The 19,586-nt window shown below is 41.2% G+C and overlaps 1 protein-coding gene across 4 annotated transcripts in view; it reads left to right on the top strand.

Annotated features, from left to right (window-relative positions):
- The first annotated feature begins 2,140 nt into the window (after positions 1-2,140).
- The window catches only part of LOC144020390 (netrin-G1-like), an 89,022-nt gene continuing 71,576 nt past the window's right edge, over positions 2,141-19,586 (top strand). For 2 of the 4 annotated variants that reach the window (XM_077523829.1, XM_077523813.1), the window contains exons 1-2: positions 2,141-2,360; positions 14,199-14,708. In XM_077523829.1, coding sequence (XP_077379955.1) covers positions 14,463-14,708 — 246 coding nt within the window. In that variant the 5' untranslated portion in view covers positions 2,141-2,360; positions 14,199-14,462. Of the gene's footprint in view, positions 2,361-2,743; positions 2,985-14,198; positions 14,709-16,614; positions 16,801-19,586 lie in introns of those variants that run through there. The other 2 variants (XM_077523820.1, XM_077523839.1) reach the window with 2 other exon arrangements.

Genomic DNA, 19,586 nt, shown 5'->3' with positions numbered 1-19,586 from the left:
ATAGTTTTGGAATTCTTCATTTGAGTTTTTATTCGTTTTCAGGGTTGCTTAGTTTTAGTTTAGTTTGTTAGTTTCAGTATTGTTTTGTTTTTTTGTTTTTTAAACGTGTATTACTTGTGCACAATACAGTGGAACCTCTACTTACGAACGTCTCTTCATACGAAATTTTCGAGTTATGAAACGCCTCAACGGGAAAATATTGCCTCTTGTTACGAAAGAAATTTCTAGATACGAAAGGTAAAAATACATTACCGAACGCAACATACTTTCGGCTATGGCTATTTCCTACCATAGGTACCTATGAGCGTAAAAATACTAGATCGGTGTTTGTGCATCGTTCTGGCATCCCATTGGCTAAGAGGAACCTCTACCATAGGTATGAGCGTATACTAGATCGGTGTCTATACAGCGTCCTCATCATTCATCCCGCGGCCCATGAGGTGTTCCGATAGTTTTTCGTAAATGTATGAACTAACGGCCAACGAATTTGTGCAAAAATTCAAACAATTGGTGATTGATGAAGGCACAGTAAGTTTTTAATTGCGACGATACGGGCCTTTTTTTTTAAAAAGATGCCTCGCCATACCGGAAGTTTCCATGAAGTTTCAGAATTTGTTTCAAAGAATCGGCCAGAAAAAGTGTTCACCAGTCGGGCGTTTGCTCACTAAGATGATGTTTGGCTTGGACATTTCCGAAGGATTGTTTAAAAAAAAAATAAAAATAAAAATAATAATAATCCATGGATCAGTTCTTTACAAAACACCAGGCAAAAAAAAAAAAAAAAAAACACTTCTGAGAAGAGGGGAGAACATGAACCAGAGCACAAAAAACGATGAGGACAGCAGTTAAAAAGGTAAATGACAATCATTTTTATTCTTTACTCTATTCTTTGTTATTTACATTATGCACAACTCTCATTTATTGTGCAATAATCTAATTGTAACATGTATTTGTTACATGTTTTGATGCATTTTTATGCTTTATAAAACATTTACGTCTGAAATTTGGGAGGCTTGGAACGGATTAGGGCATTTACATGGAAAATGCGTCTCTACTTACAAAATTTTCTACTTAAGAACTTTCTTCCAGAACCAATTAATTTCGTAAGTAGAGGTACCACTGTATTTAAAAAAAACACCATCGGAGCGATGTCATCTTTTGGTGCTTTTCTATTGGCTGCTGCTAGATGATGTCACTTCCGTGTGACATACTTTCAAACGTCATCATTCCGGGTAATATCAAAATAAATCAATAAAAATCACATTTAAAATCATCCCCAAAAGGCTCATGCATTAAATTAACTACCAAAGATTAAAAGGAAGGACATGTTTGCTATAATTATTATAGTTAGTTTTAGTTAGTTTTGTAAACATAAAATGGTAGTTTCAGTTAATTTTTGTTTTTTAAAAAGCATTTTTGTTTTTATTTTATTTCGGTAACAATATTGTTGGATTTTAGTTTTTTCATTAGTTTTAGTGAACTAAAATAACCTTTAATGGCACCTGTTTTTCGATACCCTCTCTTCTTACTTTGACCATCTCCGAGCATTTTTGTTTTGTTTATTTTATTTAAACTGAGTCAAATGCCATTTTTAGCACATGTCGCGGGCCACTGAAAAATGGACGGCGGGCCGCAAATGGCCCCCGGGCTGCAATTTGGATACCACTGAAATAGAATATAAAGCACTAAACATGTTCTGCATAATGATTTGTCACTATGCCAGATTACTGCTTGTTAAACTGCGTATACTTCACTGGCATCATACAGCACTCGTAACTCAGATTTTGGGCAGCAAGTCAAAGTAAAAAATCAGCTGAAAAAAATCTGGAAAAAGTTGGGTCACTCTTACCTAAGGGCACCACTGTCTAACAAATTGTCACCATAATGAAGATGAACTGAATATTATTTTTCAATACATTTTCATTTGCCATGGACTTGAGTAAGTAGTAATCACTGATTATATCTTGAGCATTTTGGGCTTAATTCTGTGTGTCTCACATCTTTATGAACACATAGATGAGAAACCCAATCACAGCTGGCTGACCTTCAGGCTTTTGGACAGAGAGACCCCCACCCTACCCACCGACCCCCTCACACCCTCTGTGGCATTATTAGCGACCTGTCACGGCGATGCTTTGGAGCCTCGCGGAAGAAGTATAAGCGAGGAGAAGGAAGAGGAGGAGGTGATAGGCATCCACGACTCCTCGCCGGGAGGGAGGGGGCGGGGGGTGAAGCCCACCCAGCCAGCATTGACTGCTGCTGCACCCCGGCAGTGCGCGCTGCAACGCAGTCGGCTGGTGATTACACCCGCGTGTACCCGGATTATTTGTTATCACACTTCACCGTCATACTCATGGAAGGTAAGCCGTTTTTTCCCCTCCCCGTCTATTTGCAACCTCACCTTTTCGTGTGCATTCGTCCAATTGAATGTGTTTAAGTGTCAGTTGCACGGCTTGAGTGCAAAGCATCTTCGCCTCGTTAACTTTAATAACGACTCGGCTACAGTAAGTTGTGAAAACAGCTTCGATTGGCGCGTCAAAGCAATAAATCATCTTTTTTTTTTTAAATCTTTTTAAATGACGCGTGTCTTTTTTATGAGTTTGTTATAAGTTTCAAGATCCCTTTCTCGCGTAAAATGCGGCAGGTGTTACCTTTAGGACCCGGCGGACACTGGGAAAAAAAAAAGAGAGAGAGAGAGAGAGAAAAAAAGACGGAGCCTGCCTCAGTAATTTGGACCGCCGATTGAACTCGCTTGATTGTCTTCTGCAGTGCAATAAGATGAGCAATTGCACCGAGTCTAAACAAAAATGATGGACTTTGACGTTTAACGTGTTTTTTTTGTAACGCCAATACAAGCAACAGCATTCAAAGTGCCTCCAGTTGTGCACTTCTCATCTTACGCGCGCGCTAGAAATGCTGGAATTGTGTTACAAGTTGCAAAAAGAAGACTGAATCTGATTGCGGCTGTGGATAACTTGTTGAACGTGAGTATTTTCTGCACGTCATGGCTTTGGTACTTCATAATGATGCTGGTGATTTACGCAGGGTTAATTAATTACCCATAAATTTAACTGAACGTTTTTGTTAACGTCTGATTGATTGTCACACTTAATTTGCCAGAGATTGTGCTTTGTCACACGGGGAATCTTCTTTTCTTTCATTATGGTGCCTTTTCAGTTTTTACATGTGCCCGGGATATTTTGGAAACAGGTGTGTCCTCCTTGGAAAAATAAATCAGGGTTCTCATCAACAACCGCCCTTCCCAAAAGTTACTCAGTAGTGCCCCCTGGGACTAGAAATGTAACACTGATGATTGACAAGAAATTAGGTGCACATGCCCATCAGAACTAGCGATGTCACGATATTAAAACTGCCACAATATCACCGTCGTCATGTTCACAATATTTAAAAGAAACACATTTGTTAAATAGTGATTTTTGATTTCCATTTGTGCAGTTCTAGCACCCTCTAGTGGCTAGTTTATTAGTGCAATTTAATTTTCATTAGGGGTGTTTTGGCCTTCTATGTTTAAAATCTATGCTAATTGTCAGATAAAGAGGAACCTAATTTGCTTGTGAAGCGATCAATGTGTGCTTGCATTACCAAGTAAGTTCCTCAATATTGTTATTAGAGATTGTAGGTGGTTTATATGCATTGCTCTTATGTACAAAAGCACAATACTTTTCTTTTTTTTTCTTTTTTTAAGTATGAACTCTCTTTTTTTTACAATATTGTGATCTTTTTTTAAATATCACCAACGCCCCCACAATATTGTGATAATTATCGTATCGTGACCTTCATATTGTGATAATATCGTATCATGATGTTTAGATATTGTTACATCCCTAATCAGAACAGGACAAAACAAAAAACAAAACAAAAAAGTCTCAGACCCGTGCCCTAAATTTACAAGGAAGCAGGCCATTTTTGGATTGAAGTAGCCGTTTTGGGGTGAATTCCAGGGTTCTGATGTAGCCAACTTTGAAAGAACTCCTATGAGGGAATTCACCCAAATGAGCCCAATCGGAAGTAGATATTTCATCTAATGTGAAGCATGATGTCAGAATTTGCTGATCATTTTGAGGATTTGCCATTAAAGAAAAAAAAAAAGGCTTGAAAATAAAGAGTCCCTGATGCCAATTTCGCTGATTTAGAATTGCAAACAAAGTCTGCAATTTGGATTTGAAGCAGACATTCATGGCAAATTTCATAGTTTGACTCGTATGAAGAAATTCATTCAATTGGAAACTGGTGTCCTAGACACTGTATTAAATAAGAAAATAAAATAAGATAAAAGAGTTTTTTTCCCCTTACATCTAATGTATAGTAGGTGGTGCATACTGTCAATGTTGATCCTATTAAGAATTCCCCATGAAAAAAATCTATCATGTTTATCAGTCGATATCGTTATATATGACAAAATAAAACAAATCACTATTTTTTTTTTCAATCTTAAATGTATCTTGTTAATGCTTGCCATTCAAATTAAAATTTGTTCATAATTCTTTAGGTGGTTAAAAAAAAAAAAAAAAAAAAAAAAGATTGCTCGGAAAAGATTTTCAAAAGATTCTCTGTCGTGTATGAATATACACTCGACGTGATTTGTAGTGCACATTACTGTGCTTTTATCAGACTACAAAAACAACATCCACATTGCTGACCTTTTCGAGGCTTTCATGTCAACAGTGTCATCCGTTGGGGCTTTGGTGTTTCTCCTGTCATTTCTTCTGAGCGAACACTCATTTTCCTTTTCTGTTTCGTCAGTGCTCCGCCACTGCTGAGTAACACGACTGCAGTAGAACAAACATTAGCGCCTGTTGCTAATATGGGTGTCAAGATGAAAGTGTGTGGGGAGTGATTCTAGACTGTTTAAACTTACCCCAAGAAGCGTGGGCCCTTGCAGGTGTTGCGGATTTGCGTATTCAGGTCATTCAATGTGCGCCAGCCGCCAATATCTGTACCAGTGTCTAGGACCGTGACAATTGCTTTCGACACAAAGAGGGATGAGCAGTGAGTCTCAACTGATAAAACTTCACACAGTACTCGCAGCCCCTTCAGTGTATGTTCACACGGATGTTGTAGCTTTGCACATTCAGATGTGAAGTGACTCCAGTAACAACGTCTGGGACAGAAGAGAAAATGGCTAACAGAGTGGGCAATTGAGTCTCAGCTGTTAAACTTCGCATGCTAGTTGGGATCCTTTACAGTGCACGTTCATGTGGCCGTCACAGCTTGATGAATTTATACAGGGTGGATGGCGATGACAGAGACAATTGCGTTCAACACGGAGAAGAACGTGCAGAGTCTTTGCAGAGGTCTCGGCACAGGTGCCGTCCAGTCTCGGTTAAGAAAGCTGGCAAGTTACAGGTCGACTTCAAGCCCCCTGGAGCCGGCATTTGGGGGAAGAAAGCCAGCGTAGATGTCCAGTGTGAAAGGGTCTCCTGAGTTATTTAATGTTTGTGCTGTCTGTCTGTGTGCTTGCATGAATGTTAGATGAATGCCAGCGATGTGCTCGTCATTTTTTTTTTGCGGTCATCAGAGAGAAGTAGTGCGTGAATAATGCAGGGTGGTAGCAGGGTCCTTCACGTTTTCACCCCTTCCTTGCAAAAGGAAAGCGAGCTAATGTACGCATTTGTATTATTTTTAGTGCATACATAGATCTATCTCAGCAAGGTTACTGCTCATTCGAACAAGATGTGGAAGAGGAGGTGGCATGATGATGTGTGGGGAGGCTTCAAAAGGAGAAAGACAATCACAAACATGTGCCAGCGCAGACATGCTAGTGCCTGCCAACTGATCCCGCCGTGACTCATATTGGACGATGGGGGACGAGGGCGCCTGCTTGCTCCAACGTCCCACGGCAGCATGGCGGCGGCAGTGGCAAGGACGCGTCGATTGTCGAGCCGAGCAGGTGTTCCATACAAAAGATGAGTCACAGTTGAAATGGCTGCACAATGGAGCACTTAATTTGTTTTGAGATTGATTCAATTTGTGACACAGGTGTTTCGCTCGTTGAGATGTTTTGGCTCCCAGACTCCCCCTGTAGATGTGAAGTGGAATTGTTACATCTAGCAACAAAATCAATGTAATACAGATTTTGATCATGACAAGATCAGTTTTGGGCTAAAAATAAGGACTAGAATTTGGTTGTCTTAATGGTATTTCTTGTCACAAGGACAATTTGAACATGTTCAAAATATCAGGAGAGCATTGGGACTGTTTAGAGAACCATTAAGACTGTTTAGACTAGAGAATGTTTAGGAATGCTTCCTAAACATTCTCTAAACAGTCTTAACACGTCTTGAACTAGTCTTAAGGGTCTTCTTTATCACAAAAGACCATAAAGACTGTTTAGAGAACCACTAAGAATGTTTAGAGAACGTTTAGGAATGTTTTATGTCTCCTAACTGTTTAGAGAATGTTTAGGATTTTTCCCAAACATTCTCTAAATAGTCTTAACGGGTCTCTAAATAGCCTTAATGATCTTTCTTATCACACAAGACCATTAAGATTGTTTAACTAAACATTTCTTGACAATAATATGTTATATGTGACCTCACTAGTCTAAAAATGACATTCTGATTAATGTTGCATTTATGCAATATGAGTTATGCAGCAAAATCCAGCCGTTTTTATCCCTCTCCGGGGGTGGCCATTTTGCCACATGCTGTCGACTGAAGATGACATGACAGTTGCTCGGAGCACAGGCAACGACCAATCACAACTCACGTGTTTTCTTAAGCTGAGCTGTGATTGGTTGTTACCTGAGAGCTGAACAATTGTGATGTCATTTTTTTTTTTTTTTTTTTACTTGACAGCAAGTGGCAAAATGGCCGCTTTCTGATATCGATATAAACAGCTGGGTTTTGCTGCTTAACTCATATTCCACTAAAACAATATTAACCAGAATACCACATTTAGACTAGTGAGGCTGCACAGTACATTATTGTCAAGACATTTTTGGGAGGTTGACTTCTCCATGAAGTGGGTTAGGGTTAGCGTTATAAGTGTTATGTTTGCATAAAAATAAGGGCTAAGATTTACTGGTTCCTTATTCTGACACATAATAACCACCCATAATACTGCGGTGTCTAAAATACATCCCACTGAGTCATTGCAGGTATTCTTCAAGAGGCACTTGAAAGTGGTCAGTTCAGAGCAAAGCCCATGTCCAAAAGTTAGTTTTTAATTTTTATTTTTACCTAGCTCTTCCACCACTCTTTGATGTGCGCACACTCAAGGCTGACAACTAGGCACAGCGGACTATTGGAAATGAAGGTGCATTTTCATGGTGTTGGTCTGTAGGCATAGCTAGCTGATGCAAACGAGCAGTCCTTATGGTACATTCAGAACGAAGGTGCACCCGTCATCACTAAAATACACTGATTCTTCGTTGCGGGTTAACGTCACTGATCTGTATATATTACTGGATGGCCAAGACATTTGAAGCCGCGAGGGCGCCATATTACTACTCCCAAGAAAGAAACGTTCCTCAGTATACGATCCTATATATTTACAGTACATTTGAGACAGCACTTAGTAGAAACAGCATGATTTATGATGTTTTAAAATTTGTAAACGTACACAAGAGGCCTTCAGACATTTTACAACTTGCCTTCAATACATATGCTGAATGATGTTTACAGAAGGAAACTTGTATATTTTTTTTAATTAAAGAATTATAACTGTAATTCAAAAGATGCCTCTGCCAGATCTAAGATTGGGGTCTAAGGAACAAAATAAAAACTAATAAAAGAAAAAGGGGTGTTCAAAGCAACACATTTTTTTAAACCATTAATTCAGCCAACAGCTCGGTGTTGCAACAAGGGAAAAGGCTTACCATGTAAGCCCGCAACAGGTTTCAGCCAACCGGCAAAGTGGCTTTCCCATTCTTTTCTGTAAGTTTGTGGACAATGCTGATTATTTCTCTTTCTTGTCTATCTTGTCTATCACCTTCAATGGAATTCATTTTGCTTCGGTTTATCTCTCCTCTGTCTTCTGCTTTTGGCTCTCATTCACGTTGTTTTGGTGATTTGAGTCTTGCGCGATTTCCTCTCTGGGAGCGTCTCCTAGGGGCGGGCACTTACCATTCAGCCAATCAATGCATGGACGTCACTCGTTTCTCGCGCTTTGGCTGTTATTATGTCACGTAACAACAGATGCCTTCAGGGTTCGAAAAAAAAAAAAAAAACTCTGGCAGTTTCAGTTTCTCCGGCAATAATATGAAATGGTCAAATTATCGTACATTTGCCATTTTTTTAGGATTATTGATCGTACATCGTACAGAGGGTCAAATTATCGTACAAATACGATAATTATTATTATTACCTGGCAACACTGGTGTTTTAGGTAATGCTAACTGCTAGCGCTATCTTGGTTGACAGTTCAGCAGCTGTAAACAAGTCGAAACATCAACATCATTGCTAACAGGCACGGATTTGCACATATTTGCGCGAACTGCACTGACTTTATATGGAATTGTGTCATGAAAATAACTCAACTCATTTGTGGTATGTATGCAGCGTTACATGCTGGGGGAGGAGCAACTCATGTTCTTTCAGCCGCAGCCAAAAAATCAGAAAGACCAATGTGTGTAGTTTAATGTTATAGCTCCACAATTGTGAGCTACATAGTTCTCAGTCTTTGCAGATTTTCAGCAATTATCTTAAAAAAATGTTCATATTTGTATTTAGAAAATGTATTTAGAAAATATGTATGAATTCACTTTACAGTGTCTTTAACTAACCTCTACTTTCACTTAACATTAATGTCTACACTAATAACATAAAAAAAATAGTTTGTGGTTGAGTGAATAACTGTCCCTTCTAGCCAACATTTACTGAAACACTCGTATCTGCAGGCTTCAGCGCCAACATATTGCTGCTTAAATCATGTGGAACCCAGTGATCAGACGTGATGTCACTGGCATGCATTCAGACGAAAAAATTAATCAAAAGCATGATTTTTATTTTTTTAAACAAATGAATCCTACAAACGCATTCTGGTCATCCGGTGGAAGCCGACAGGGGGGCTTTTGGCCGCCCGCTGACTTTGAAAACAAATCCACGCTTGGAGGCTGTGTGAACCCACACACACACATACACACCCCCACACACAAGGCGGTGTTTCACTCGCTTGAAAGAAAGTGACTGAGTGAGGAAGGGAGGGGGGTGAGGTGGTCATCTAACATCCCTCCTCGCCTTGCATACTGACAGCTGCTCTAATATTGATGACTTTTTATTATAGAATCTTACCGAATCTTTTTCACCGTCAAATGACTTTTCATGAGATTGGACTTGCCACTCAGTATAAGACGTGGCGTTATTTAATGTGACAGCTCCCCACGCCAGTTATTCACGATAACTGTGACCTTGCACAATAGAATTAAACAGGACAACTGACGATAATCCATAGCATGCTCAGTCATGCAAAGGAACATGCAAGTGCTATCACATAATTAAAGTGGTCTTATCTTGAACCTGTTAGTCATGATAACCATTACTGGGCACAATAGAAATTAAGGCAATACAAGTAATACAAATTATACCTTGTAAAAAAAAGAAGAAAAAAAAGTTATTTTTGTTTTCACATATTCATTCAGTATGACATTTTTACTAGGGGTGTCATGCGATTAAAATTTACAATTGTAATTAATCGCATGTCTTCAATAGTTAATTCACAATTAATCACAATTTTTATATCTGCTCTAAATGCTAAATGTACAATAAAATGTACAATAAAATATTGTTTCTAAGCTTTCATATTCTTAACATAAAAGTGGATACAAATGTTTTATATTGATTTGTGTTGAGGTCATTTTTTTGCCACTAGATGGCATAATTGCATTTGTAAGATGTTAATGACAGCTCAGTGTATTTTACTTCTAATCTTTAACATGAAGTAACTTGTGAAACTCTGCACATTTTTAAAATTGTAAAATACAACTTGACCCCAGTCCAACAAATATATGCATTATTATTAAATTTAGTACAGTACTGATAAATTTTGAGGTGGACGTGTCTGCTGCGTTGCAACTGGAATTTTCTCAGTACAGGCTTTCTAAAGTAAGGGGGTGTCATTAATCGCATGTTAAAAAAAAAAAAAAAAAATACTGGCGTTTAACTCCAAATTAACTCATTAATTATAACACCCCGATTTCTTTATTTTTTTACATTTTCACTTTTAACATACTGAACATTTGGCATCTTCATGTGTAAATGGAGCTCTTAACGCTAACGGTATTGATTAACTCAAGTGCCAGAATTTGTGACCTGTACTGCCAGATTTATTTGTTTTGTGTTTTTCAAAAATAGTGACATAGCAAGTGGACAAAAGTGGAATTTTAACACTCACAAATGATTACACTTGGTTATGAAAATCAATCAACTCATCAAAGAATGAATGTCGTACCACTTTGCAGAACCACGTTGAATACTTGGACTCATGCGCTGACACCTGTCTTTCATCTCCCATTTCAATTTCGCATTGCCATCAAAGCAATATTCCCTTGCTTGGCTCCATTTGCTGCTGCTTATTAGCTTGCCATGTTCCCTATTAAATAAAAAATAAGATGGGGTGTTGGGATTGAGGAAGCGAAGTGCAGCCGCCACCCTGCTGCTGGTACTTAATTTGGCTGTCTTTGTAATGAAAGTCACGCGTTATGAAAGGCGGGCGTATGTAGGGGGTGCCTTCCCATGATGCCTCCTCAGATCAGAGGCTGACATTTACAACTTTTTTTTTCTTTAAAGGCTCATATTAACATATCGGTCGTCAACATCTCTTCGTGTTCGTCACCGCTTTTTGCTTTTTTTTTTTTTTGTCTCTCAGCCGTCGTCGTACTTTGCGGCCGATTGCTGCCAGGCGCCGTTAGCAGTTAGTCGTCTTGACTGATGACTTGTGATGGCTCCGCCGCCAAAAGTACAATCCCTCAAAGAGACCATTTCTGTCGCGCTATTTGACTTTAATATTTCCCCAAATGCCTCACGAGGCCGGGATGGCGGCGACGAGGCGCCAGTTTGGAAAAGCAATAAGTTAAATGCAGTGACTTGGGCAGATGGAAATAAGCCCCTTTGTATGAAAATCGCAGGGAGATTGGGCTTTGCGGCTCTCGGGCTCCACTTGAATTGTATACTCTGATTTGAAGCCAGGTTATTACAGAGGCGTACACGCGTGAATCCATGGAGGGCGAACATCAAATCAATTTGCTTTGTCAGATGTGACATCATCGGTGTATGCACGCTTGTGTGCACGTGTCTGTGTGTGTAACACATACGTATAAAGGTTTTTGTTTTTTTCAGATAAATGTTCTTAACAATAAAGTGAAAAATCTCTTACCTTGCTGATGGTTTTAGCTGCCACTTCAGCTTTTGTCAGAGCTGTCACCACTTCCTTGTGTGACACGTTTAAAAACAGCTGGTCCAGTTGGGAAAGCTACAAAATAAACTTCCCAGACCCGATCAAGTCAGCACTCCAACCAAACGCCGCCATTGAAGGATGTTTAGTGGCGGTTTTAGACACGTCACACAAAAAAGTGGTCAAGGTGTTGACAAAAGCTGAAGTGACAGCCAGAACTGTCAGCAAGGTAATAATTTATTTATTTATTTTTGGTCATTTTGTACTTGACAAACAAAAAATAGCATTTTCATGAATAAAGTGTTCAGTGGACAGGAATAAATAGGCATGGGGGAGAGTGGCTAGTTTTGAGTAGTAGAATTTTGGTCCTATTTTCATGCTCAGCGCATGTCTAAAGCGCAGTATAACTGCATGCGTGGAGGTTCCTTTCTTTTGGAATTTTGCTTGACTTTGCTTAAAATTGTGTTCCATTGTAAGATGAAACTCAGCCGACTCCTGGTCAATTGAAGCGGCTCCCCTCATTCCCATCAAAATCAGGGGGTGTCATGAGCTGGAGGTTGGAGCCCAAACCGCAGACACAAATAAAATTTTAACTATTTATTCACATTGAGAGGCGTGGAACAAACTTGACTAGACGAGAAACAAAGGGAGTTTCACAGAGAGACAGTGGTAATAATCCGCCAAAGACACACACTTCTCAAACACCTACTACAGACAGTGAATCGATCGAATTGGTTGTGACGAAGTAAAGGATTAAAGATTGACATCAGATGATGGTTACATCAGTACAAAAAAGACACTTGACCTCACGGTCATGAACTCAAATTTAACCCTGGCGTGACCCCAGACATGAGTCAAGACCCAAACATTACCCCTGCATGACCCGAGTCATGACAGGGGGGGTCGAAGTGTACACAGTGCTTGACTTTGCAGAAGCAGAAATTGTCTCGCTAGGGTCGGTGCATGACATTTCTGTGTGCAAAGTGCATTTATACAGGTAAATTGCAAGATCTCCCCTTGGGCAATTGAAACAGCTTTGCACCCTAAATCGTGCATCCGTGTGATGCACCACTAACCCAAAGACCCCGGTTAAGTTAACCATTAACAAAAAGCTGGTCCAAAGTACTTAGGCATGGTTCTTTCTACTAAATATAGTAAATGGTTCAACTCCCTATTCACCTTGATCATGCCCACATTTGACAAACTCGCCACGTTTAGTTATTTATTTTGCTGAAAATGGTTCAACTCACTGTGTAACCACACAAACCATAATATAATTTTCACATTTGACGAACATACTCCGGAACTTTTTTTTTTTTTTTTGCTATCAATGGTTCATCTTCCTTCTTAGCCACTAGGGCTGGAACAGTCCTCGATTAAGTTGAGTACCTCAGTTAAGAATGCTTGAGATATTTTTCTGCCTTGGATATATGCTAATTTTAGTGTACAGTGTTCCCTCGTTTTCTGCTGGGGTTAAGTTCCAAAAAATACCTGCAATAAATGAAATCTACAAAGTAGTTACAGTCTTATATTTTACATTTATTATAAATATTTTAAGGCTCTAAAACCTCTCATCACACAGTTTATACACTTTTCTCATCGAGGCATTTATATGTTCTTTCATTTCTCTCGTTTAAGCATTTTCAAAGTCAAACCTTCATACACTTTATTAAAAAAATAAAAAATAAAAAATACATTACCGGAGAAAACAATGCATGCAAAATTGCGAGGGAACACTCACTGTCAGGAAGATGTTGCCAAGCCAACGACAGCAACAATTGATCATGCTATGCATGACAGTACATGACGCCAATCCATTGAGAAGGTCATCCATCATTGCTTTATTTTGAATTGATCTCACCAAAGTAACGACTTGACTCATATTCTAGCATGTATTTGGGGCATTTATCGTCAGAAATGGTTGCTACCGACAGCAACAACACACTGCCATCCTGAAATTACGCTCAATCTCTAATTAAGGGCACTATAAAAACAACTTGATTTCACTGACATTGTATTGTACGGCGCCTGTTGCCAGCGTTTAGTGGCAGCTCAAGCCTTAGCAACTAGCATTAGTGCTAGCAGCGCTCCGGTGCTCCGTATAGGCTAGTGAGAGCGGTCTGACTACTTTTCACAGGCTGGATATACACATTTACTTTTGATACTGACAGCTTGATACAGTTGCCGTTCTTGCTGATGACTTTTTAACGAACCAAGCTTACTCAAATGTGCAATTTCAATCATTAAAATCGCTACTGTGGTTCTGACGTCACTTCGTCTCATTGACCAACATCGATGGGGAGAGATTTGTCTATAGTCAGTTGAAATTTAAGTAAAAAAAAAAAAGTGTTATCTGAAGATAAAAACTGTTGGTCATTCAATATGAAGTGGAAATGTTTTTTTGTTTTTTTTGTCTCTTGTCTTTAAAATTGTTCTTTATTAACTCTTTTACTGCCACACGTTATTAAAAAAAAACACTTTAATATGACAAAGGCTTTGATAATTTACATTATCCTTGAAAACATTCTGTTTCATCAAATTTCATACAAATTGAGACCATTGAAAAGAGTAGATAGTGAGGGTTTTTGATTCCACAACTCATTGACCAGGCAGCACGTGCTGCACTGAAGACGGTGAACTGCCATTGTTAAAATAAATAAATAAATAAAACAAACAAACAAACAAAAAAAAGACGTAGTTGACATTATTTAACATTTATGGCAGCATACATCGTGATTTTACTCATCGTTATTAAACGTTTTTGGCGGTCAAAGAGTTAACAAGCTGTAGCCCTATAAGCTAGCCTCAGCATCATATAAACCAAATATTTTCTCATCTGTCCTCAGGACAACGCCGCCCGTGGGCCCAAACACCAGCGCGGGGTGCTCAGACCGCCACGTCTGACAGCCTCTCTGTACGTCGCATCTGACTGCTGACCGACCAACCCGTCCACACTCTTGTTGGTCACATCTCCAGTGACCACAAGGAGGCTAATCACGCAAAGGATGCTGCGGCGGTTAACAACCTTGCGGCTCGCCTAAATCATCCTGACACGCCTTTTTTTGTGACTATTTAAACGAAGAAAAAGAAGAGGGTGCTCTACCTCAAAGATGATCTTGAGCATCCTGCTTGCCCTGCATGCCGTCTATGGCGGGGTGGCCTACGCCATGCAACATTACCCCGCGGCCTGGGGACACTACGACGTGTGCAAGTCACAGATCTACACAGAGGAAGGCCTGGCGTGGGACTACATGGCCTGTCAGCCCGAAGCCACCGACATGACAAAGTATCTTCGGGTGGCCCTCGATCCGCCCAACATCACGTGCGGGGATCCGCCGGAAACCTACTGCGCTCTGGTAAGTGACGAACTCCCACGCCGCCCTGATGGAGACGAATGAGGATGCCGGCGTGGCGGGTCAGGGGTACAGCAGGCGAAGAATTGTTTCCCGTGACGGAGATTAATGAACACGCTGAAGCCCTCAAGCGCAAATGGGCAGATGCATACGAGTTACACAAACCCAGGAAATACAGTCAACCCACGCCGATTCACTAATCGCACATTTTTTTCAACACAGCCTTACTCACAAGCATTTGATGAGCGAGTCAAGCATACAGTCATCCAAACGTTCTGAGGAGCCATGTTGGTGTAGGAGTACAGTATAGTGAACAGCAGTGTGATGAAAGATTCCAGTAGAGGTCAGACAGGCAGGTAAAGCTCCTTGTAGGGTTCATGCCCGAGAGCACAGGATGAGAAATAAAAAAAAATAAAAAAAAAGATGATGCAAAGAAAGGTCTGGATCACTATTAGCAGTGGCGGAAGTTACCAGCTGATCAGTTGGTAACTGAAGATAAAGCGTCGTTTGCAATACCATTCAAAAGTGACCTGTTGGTTTTAAATCACACTTTTTCCCAACAAAGATGGCGTTGATCAGAAATAGTCTAGACTGCACTCAAATGTTGAGTGCATTTGAAAATAAAACCAAAACTAAATAGCAATTAGTAATATTAATACAACAAACATGTAAGCAATATAAAAATACTTTTGAGGCATGCACGTTGATGGCTTCATAACAAAGCTCTCCAATGAAGTGGAACGGAGTCTTTTAGCACTGTAACGTAGCGTTAAGACATCGTTGCCACATTTACTATTCAGCCATAAAATCGCTGTGTTACAGGCCAAGCCTGGCCCTTTAAGTTCTGTAGTGCCGCACTTTGGCGCTGGAGGGCGGTGTTGTTTAGGAAAGAGAAGGAGAGCGGAAGACCTTGCGTGTGTCGTTGAGGAGTGCTAAAATAAAAGTTTGTGTGAAACGACGAAAACGAGAGTCTGCCTGCTCACCCCGGGTTTTCACCGGATGCGGTTGCGGTGCGGTTGCGGTGCGGTTGCGGTGCGGTCCGGCGACGCAAGCAATTAGATTCCATTCATTCGAATGGTGCAGTTTACACCGCTTGCGGGTGCGTTGCGTGTCGACTGCGGAAGGCCTGCGGCGTGCCGCAAGCCTTCCGCAAGGATAGACCTATTTTCTATTTTTGCCGGACGCCACAGCGGTAGGCCTCCGGCAAATGGCAAGCTAGCACAAAACACATCGAGCGGGACAGGAAGACCGAGGCAGTTTCAAAATAAATTTCCGGTTACCTTTCAGAATAAAACACTCGCCAGCTCCTATTTCGCAAGTTTTTCAGCAAAACGTGACGTGGGCGTCGCCGGGCCATGTGCTCATTCACGGTTTAGACACCAGCGAACATGGACGAGGAGAGGTTTATATTGGAGGTGGAAAACCACAAAATAATATATGACACGGCACATCCTTTTTATAAGGACTGTAATGTATTGTGAGTTTGATGTTCGCGATTGCTTGTTGTGCCCGTCTCGCTTGCCGTACTGAGCGGCAGCCGGACGCGGAAGACAGAAATAAAGAGCACTGACCCGACTCTCGTTATTAATATACTTTACAAGGACAACCAAAAAAAAGGATGCTGCATGGAATCTCATAGCAGAAGAAGAAGAAAAGGTTAAATCAAAAGAAGTCCACCTCTCGTTGTGAAATGCCACATGATCGCGGTCCCGCGAGACACGTTGGGAAGTGGGCGGCGACGGAGCTGCCGGACCGCAGCTGTGCGGAGCCAGTGTGGATTGACAAAAAAATTGACCCGTCCGGAGCACGCAGTCAAGACGCACCGCACCGCAACCGCACCGCAACCGCATCCGGTGAAAACCCGGGGTAAGTCGCCATACCATCGGTTAGGAGGTCCCTGGGCAGGAGAAGAGGACTTAAAAGCTGTAACCAACGTGGGGACGTTTTATCACACAGTGTGTGCTAAATGAACGTCCACGTTAGCACTTAGCTACGCTAACCATCCAAATAACTTACAGTGGCTGAGATGACTGTCCCTCGCCGTCAGAAGGATTCAACAAAAGGTGCTTCCATCTCAACTGCCGTGAGAGGCAAGGTCTGTCTTGCATATTTTAGATTGAACATTATTCGCTTTAGTGTTCCCAAACCTTCGAAGTCCGATGTCGGTTAGCCATGAGAGCATATTGTGTACAGCTGGTGCTGACGACACGTCTGACCCGGATTAATGCTACTGCGCATGTGCGTCTAGTAAGAGCAGGCAGGAGGACGGGCGGCAGGCAGTCAAACGAGCGGTTGAGGCAGTTTTGAAAAAGAAAACAAATATAAGGCTGATATTTATTATGTAAAACTGACTAGTCGACTATTTAAATTAGCCGTTGACGGTTTTGGTCGTCGACGTAGTCACGACTAGTCGACTAATCTTGGCAGCCCTAATTAATAGTAAAGACTCAGTGAGTTTATGACGGTGTGAATTTTTTTGATAGTATGATTCGGAATAAAGTGTGCTTGGGGACGCTGCTAGAAGTGTTCAGTACTTGTCGTGAACAGAAGGCCTACTTTTCCGTCTGTGGGCCACTTTTTTCATGGCTAAGCTAACCAACTAAGGTAGCCAGACGTCCGGGTTTAGGGTTAACAGTCCTAATTTTCAGTTATGTGTCAGGCGTCATGCACAACCCTAAACCGGACGCTGGTTTGTCCGCCTTTTCAGCCGCGTTGAGTTTATGTAACACAACATTAGCCCCGCCGGCCCGCCCCCGTCCCATGTTTCTCAACTGGTCTGGGACTGGCCAATGTGAGAAAATCTCATATGTCATTGGTTCAATAAATGTAAACATAGCTCCACGTCTGATTACGTCATTTCTAGGGATGTGCTCAAAAAATCGATACGGCAATATATCGTTGCGGGCCTCATTGCAATACACGTATCGATACGCAGGCGTCAGAATCGATATTGCTTGTGAACTTTGAATAGGCAGTTAACGTTTGCCTTTGCAGCTTGCATTGTACCTAAAAAAATAAAAACCAGCAGCGTCTTTGAAGTTAATTGCCTTCAATTAATGCAAAAACAGCTCACCAGTGATTGGACACTGTGTCTTGCGAAGAAAAAATTAAAGCAGAGGAAGAATATCAACATTTATTTACTTATAAACTTAACATGGCACGTGTCTCAGTGTACCAATTTTCCTATATTTTGTTTTAAAAAACGAAATAAAATGTCTTATGTGGGATACATATGTATCGCAACACGTATCGTATCGTGGCCCCTGTATCGTGATACGTATCGTATCGTGAGGTTGCCGGCAATACCCAGCCCTCGTCATTTCCTCCCTGACTGTTGTAGCGCTAGCAAAAATGCCAAAACGCCAATGCCAATTAATATTTAATGGACAAAAGAGCACAACTTCCTGGCCAAAAGAAGTCAAGACACGTTTAAAAGTTTAATAACTATACACTTTTGTCACACAAATATGCAAAAATATACAGCATGATAGCAACACAAGCAGAGAAAGTTAGAATGGTAATAATTCTAAATCTTTCCATGGTATTTCTAATTCGACTTACTAACATGCTAACAGTTGGTATGCAAACACACAGCAAGACAGCAAATTGAGTAGAGAAGGTAGGATGATATCACATCTTGCTATGTACTATTTCTAATAAGAATTGCTAACATGCTAACAGGGGCTATGCTAATATAGAGCCAAATTAGTAAATATCCATCCATCCATCCATTTTCTTGACCGCTTATTCCTCACAAGGGTCACGGGGGCTGCTGGCGCCTATCTCAGCTGGCTCTGGGCAGTAGGCGAGGGACACCCTGGACTGGTTGCCAACCAATCGCAGGGCACACAGAGACGAACAACCATCCACACTCACACGCACACCTAGGGACAATTCGGAGCGCCCAATTAACCTGCCATGCATGTCTTTGGAATGTGGGTGGAGACCGGAGTACCCGGAGAAGACCCACACGGGCACGGGGAGAACATGCAAACTCCACCCAGGAAGGTCCGAGCCTGGACTCGAACCGGAGACCTCAGAACTGGGAAGCGGACGTGCTAACCACTCGACTACCGCCCAAATTAGTAAATATTTATTTCCCATTACAACTTGGACCTAACAAAATGGAATCGTTTTAATTCTAAAACTAGCAAACATGCAGACAGCATTCTTCTAACCACTTGTGTGGTCCCATGATGTGGGTTTTTATTTTCCTCTTTGTCATCACAGATAAAACCTAAAAAGCCGTGTGATGAAGCAGTGTACTGCTGCGCATTACAGGGCGCATCGCTAATAAAGTGCTTGACCTTAAGAGAGTCTCTTTAGTTATTTAGTGGCTATTGTCGACGGCGGAGCCACAGGTTGCGTTTATCTGCACTCCCAATCAAAGACGGCATCGGCGTCAGGGAGCGCAGAGGCGCTTAAAACACGCTCCGAGCGAAGCCCCGCTGAGAGCTCCCACTTGTAAATATTTACCAATTAAAAGCATTTAAAAAGCAGCACGTTGGCGCTGGTGGCTCCAGATGGCGCTGAGACGTTTAATGCCACCGTCGGATAGAGCGAGGGAGAGAGAAGGGACGTGCTGAGCTTTACATCAAAACAAACGGCAGACAAAAATTAAGTAGCTCCGAGCTTTAGCGGGGATAGACGAGGCAGCTTGTGGTGCTGCATAATGATCAAGACACAGTGGAAGTCCTGTCAAGGGAACAAGATCACAAAGTGGAAACCTACCAAAATAAAAGCTGTAACAGCACAAACAGATGGCCTCCAATGCATAACACCAGTCCCGGAAGAACCCACATAAAGTTCTTTAGTGGCCCTTGGTTGAGAGTTCAAGTACAAATGTACCAAATTAAAGTAGCAGCACAAACTGTTGGGACA

Source organism: Festucalex cinctus, chromosome 1 (assembly GCF_051991245.1).
Source record: "Festucalex cinctus isolate MCC-2025b chromosome 1, RoL_Fcin_1.0, whole genome shotgun sequence".
In the NCBI taxonomy this organism is placed as follows: domain Eukaryota; kingdom Metazoa; phylum Chordata; class Actinopteri; order Syngnathiformes; family Syngnathidae; genus Festucalex; species Festucalex cinctus.
Note: the sequence above shows the minus strand (reverse complement) of the source record. Positions and strands in the feature narration are given on the sequence as shown.